The sequence below is a fragment of the Rosa chinensis genome, chromosome 1 (assembly GCF_002994745.2).
Source record: "Rosa chinensis cultivar Old Blush chromosome 1, RchiOBHm-V2, whole genome shotgun sequence".
NCBI lineage: Eukaryota > Viridiplantae > Streptophyta > Magnoliopsida > Rosales > Rosaceae > Rosa > Rosa chinensis.
In genome coordinates, this window is record NC_037088.1 from 37,479,197 (window position 1) to 37,484,548 (window position 5,352).

At 38.1% G+C, this 5,352-nt stretch overlaps 1 protein-coding gene across 1 annotated transcript; it reads right to left on the minus strand.

Moving 5' to 3' along the window:
• Positions 1-258: 258 nt before the first annotated feature.
• LOC112166146 (glutamate receptor 2.7) lies at positions 259-4,495 on the minus strand. The gene is made up of 5 exons (XM_024302923.1): positions 4,213-4,495; positions 2,745-4,051; positions 1,424-1,736; positions 901-1,307; positions 259-789 (listed from the first exon to the last, which is right to left on the minus strand). Exons 1-5 carry the CDS (start codon positions 4,493-4,495, stop codon positions 259-261), a joined length of 2,841 nt encoding a protein of 946 aa, XP_024158691.1.
• Between the last annotated feature and the right edge of the window lie 857 nt (positions 4,496-5,352).

Genomic DNA, 5,352 nt, shown 5'->3' on the forward strand with positions numbered 1-5,352 from the left:
TAATTTGACGAAAAAAAGGAAAGAAAATTATATGATGTTCTAAGCGGATTTGGAGTGCACTTCGATCATCATTAGGCCAATGGCAGTCTAGCAAGCAGCAGTTCAAAAATACCAAACTACATATATTCCTAGGATACTGATGTTGGTGTAAGTAGCTACGAAATGACATCAGCGCCTTCTTTCAGATATCAGCGCCAAATGACAAAATTGGTTCTGGTTGTACGCATGTCTTCTTATTTCCTTAATTACTGCCAAGCCCTAGTGAGCTGTAGAAGGAGTCGTCATTTCAATTTCAGTTGCGAAACGAACCTCGGTTGCGGGACCTGCTTTTTGAGACCCTTCAATTGAGAGTACTTGCTGCTCTCCAGAAAATAAAGAATGCTCATCTGTGTGGTTCGAATTATTGTAGACTGAAGTTTCTGCTGCTTCTGGCCTTTGATCACTGTTAAATGTGTGATAGCTGGGGTCTTTTTCATTGAAAATTTTTAACATGGCCCCAATCGAACTCCTTATAGAGGCTTCTGAATTCCATATGTCCCTGTACTTGTAAGCGAACAAAACTACAAATACTATGAGAGCGAACAAAGAAACTACTCCGGCAATGAGGAAAAGGACCCAAAAGCTATCAGCACCAAGACTGCTGCTAGAAACTTTTGGGACACTCAAATCTTGACAATTGCTTTCTTTCTTGAACCATTCATGTTCGATGTTCATTATCTTCTCTCCTCCAGTCACATTCAGGATTGCCTGTGAAACATCAGGCAGAAGAGGGGAACGTTTTGGAAAGACCTGAAAAAAAACAACAAAGTATTGATCAAAGATTTTCATACGTGTCAACGAATTCTTAAAATCGAGGGATCATAACATGAGAACATGTAAGCATAAGGAGAGAGATCTTACAAAGGCAAAACCATCTGTTTTAAATACGGGTCCAATCATGGTATATTTGTTGCAATACTTTGCAAGGAAAAGCTTCATATATGGGGTTTCATCAATAGCAGCAGCAATACCACCTTTTGCAGTCCCTTTCGAAAGTGCTTCATCAAGTTCTTCCATAGTACTAAACACCTTAAGATTGGCATCATTAAAACCAAATTGTTTCAAGATGTCGCAAGTGTAAGCATTTGGCTTGCAGCCAACGTTGTCCCCCTTGCTTAATAGATCCTTTAAATCTGTAACTGTTGGCTGGAGTTGTTGGACTGTATAGATTGACGTTAGGATGGCCGTGTAATTTATCGTCAATACTAGCACAACAAATATCCATATAGTCATCACGAATCTAGCCAGATTGCTAATAACTCTTGTTGCTGTGAATTAAAACAAGCAAATATTAATTTAAAATTTAGTATGAGTTAGTACGAGCTTGTAGAAATATTTCAAAATGTAGATTGATTTACTTTTAAAACAGATCATGGAAATTTACTTTGCGCAAAAACCATGGTTGAAAAGGAGAACCATAGGCCGTGGCCAATTTGATGTGCGAGAGGGCCCCGAAAATGTTTATTAATTCGATGTTCGAGGACCCAAACCACAAAACCGATAAAAAGGAAGAAACAAGAAGTTGTTAGCCAAAGGTCCCATTTCCAAGGCTTCAAGAAATCCCAGGAACTTTTGCTGGTCATGTCTACAACAGGCACTACCATGACTAGACCTGCTTCTGTGTATGGCATTGTATAGTCCACATAGAGTGACCTATTTGCTAGGATTGTGATATCTCCGACCACTGCATCAAGGTTCTGTATGGCAATTGAATAGACATTAATTAATATTCAATATTGAATTTGTTTGGGTATGAAGGAGATGCTCATTGGAACTTTGGTCTCTAGCCCTAAATATCAATAGTTCTTTAATTTGCATATACAATTTAGATTTTAAAAAATGGCTAGAGTATTAGCGCATACTCTTGATGACTGGACTTCTTAAAAAAAAAAAAGGAATTATGAAAAGTTGGTCGCGGCTACTAGCTAGAAATCTAACCTATAGTCTCTCCCATTAAACATTTGGCTATATGCTTTATTAGCCACGGTTAGCAGAGACTATTGAAAGTGACTCTGTTAACAAAAAATTCAGTCCCATGGCTAATAATTACAACGTTGTAAGGTCACTGAAAGGCTAGTCGTGGTTTTGGGATTGTGGCTACCGGCCAGATGTCCAGTAGAGTCGTCTAAACTAGTCACTGTTTGTAAGGAGGTTCACGTGCAAGAAGTATCTCTACACAAAAAAAAAAAAATTAGCTTCTAAATTGATAATAATGTACGTGGTCATCTAAGTTGTGCCAACAAACAAAGTCTATCAAATAATGACGAAGTGGTATTAGCTTAGTGGTTAGAGCACCCACTACCTAATGATGAAGTCATGGGTTCGAGTCACCATGGGGGTAGGAGTGAAATTCTTTGATCCACTTTTAAAAAAAAGGAAGAAAAAAAATAAAAAATAAAAAAAGTCCATCAAATAAAATTAAAACGAAAAAAAAAAATAATCAAATGGCTAAACAGTTTCTCACTTGGCTAGGCTTTTAAAAAAAAAAGAAATAAAAAAAAAGAAATTTGGCAAGACTCGAGTAAAGGGAACTGGACTGTTATCATTTCAAATAAGTGAACTGCATGGAAGAATTACGAGAGTCCCCATATTTCAAATTTGATGGAAATTGAGGGAAAGTAGGGAATCTACTATAGAACCTCTTTGTACATGTGTGCGTGTGTGATATATAAATCATGAGTTATTAAAGATTAGGATTTACGTACCCCACGATATACTTCATAGCACAGATCATTATAACTGCCAGCGCTCGTGCCATCTTGCTTTGTAAAAGGAATGAACTCATAAGGAAGAGCATATGGTAATATTTCCACAACTGCCTTAAAGACATCAATACAGAACCCAGTGACATCTGTTATGTTAGTCCTTGGATCTTTCGTGACCTTAACGAACTCAAGATAGCCATACTTCTTAGGAACTCCTATTTTCAACGTCTTCCCATTTGTTGGGATCTCCCATCCCTTTGGAACCGAGGTAGAATCTCCTGGCCATATAACAGGTCCCAGATTTGGCTTAGAATTTGCTGGGTACACTCGGTTCCATAATCCATATTCCGGTGACCAAAATCCTATTGTTCTTGATCCTCCACCATTTACATTAATTATTTGAAACTTTGATGATTGAAGCTGTCCATCAACAAGCCTGAAATCTCCAGCCATGCCTTGAAATCTTGTAGTTGATAGGGCTTTGCGAAGTTTGGGACCATATTGAGAGACATGAAAACTTTTATAATCTGTGTTGTTGTGGGAAGCAGTTAGTCCATATACTTTCTCAATTGCCATAGCCAGTGCAAAAGCAGCATCATAAGCCCACAGACCAAAAACATCCAATTCAACACCAAAGATGATCGTTGGATTGTCTTTTTGGAACTGTTTTTTCCATCTTATCTTCAAGCCTTCAAGCTCTGGGGTTTGTTGGACATGAGTTTCCACACCTAACACTCCATGCATGGAATGGATGACTGAAGAATTTAACAACTGTAAACTATTAGCTATCCCGTTAGCTGTTAACCAAACATATCCTTCCTTCATCATTCCAATCTCGTTTGCCTTGGTAAACAGTTTAGTGCATAGTAAATCATTGGTGGTCATGTGGACAATGAACACTCTAGTTTGCATTGTCATCAATGTGTGAAGCTCTTCCTTAATTTGATCATCGGATGCGAATGGAGAAATGGCACTCCTATAGGGGATAAAGGCACCTACCTCTTGTAAGGCATTAGTTAAAGCCGGGATGATTCCCTCGCCGTATGAAGTGTCTAAGTAGATGGGCACAACTTCTCTCCATCCAAAAGCCTTAACAACAGCACTAATAGCTTCTACTTGAGATGTGTCATTTTGCGCAAATTGGAAAAAGTAGGAACTCCGAAGTGAAGTAAGAGAAGGGCTTGTTGCAGAAAATGATAATATGGGCACATGGGTTTGATCCCCGAGGTTAATAACGAAGTTTGTCTCCATTGACGTGACTGGTCCGATAATCGATTGCACTTGTTCATGTTTCATGAGATGTTGAGCTGTGCCTCGGAGAAAAGATAAAATCGTGATTCTTAATTAAATGAAAATGAGAATGTTGCAGATGGAAATTAATTAATTAGAGACTTTCATCACAGATGCAGAGATGCTAATTAACTAGAGTACATCTAAGGTAATTACTTATGAAAATAGTCAAGAAAACCTGCGTTAGCTGCACGAACAACATTGCCTTTTGAGTTCCTGATGTTCAAAAGCAGTTTAGTGTTGTGAAGAGCATGAGAAGCATAGAAGTCGGTGAGGGCCATTTTTATGGAACTCAACCAAATCTTTCCAGTCAGTGAATGTTTATAGTCGTCAAGAATAATCCCCACATTAACTCGAATAATGGTTTTGTTTTCTGGTGTGGCCAAATAAAGTGAAGAAGAAAGAAAGAAAAAGATTGACAGAGCAACCTTAAGTTGATGAGAAGGGTTCTTCAGCAACATATTTGAGGCCTTAAAGCTGTTTAGTATATTCCTCTATTCAATTCAGTTGTTCTAATAACCCTATATATAGAAGATATTCCAAACACAGGTACCATCTTGCTAAGATCCTAGCAAAATTTCTCCTAGAGTTGCTGTAAGAATATATTTTTTTTTTAATGAGAGAGGAAATTCCCCCCAAATTTATTAAAAAAAGAAGAAAGAAAAGAAAAGACTAACTAGATAGTGGAAAGTAAAGACTAACTAGACAGTGCAAAGTAAAGAAAAGACTAACTAGATAGTGGAAAGTAAAGAAAAGACTAACTAGATAGTTGGGGGCGGGGGAGGACATGAACCTAACCCCTCCAATAAGAAAGTCGAAAGACATTTGACCAAACAACCAAGCAAAAACTACCGAAAGCGAAAATTAGAAAGCCCCATAAAATCTCTATTGCAAAAAGATGCAACAAAATCCGGGGGCGAGTCCCACCAAATCATAGTTTCTGAAGTGAGACCAAAGTATGCAAGAGCATCTACAACAGGGAATCCCTTCCCGAAATATATGAGAGCATCGAAATTGCATTTGAGAGATGCAGTGTAAACAATTATCCCATTTCACTAGAATTTGCCAAGGCACCAAATTGGGTGATTTAAGAAAATGAAGAACTAGAGTTGAGTCAACCTCCAACCACACATGTTTCCAATCTCGAATCCAAGCTAGCTCAATTGCTTTAATAACTGCCATGATCTCAACTGCCACTAAACTTGGAATGTCAAGATTAGAACAAAAGCCACCAAGAAATGTACCTTTGAAATCCCAAAACACACCACCATAGTCAGCCTGACCTGAGGCACTCCTCCAAGAGCCATCTGTATTAATT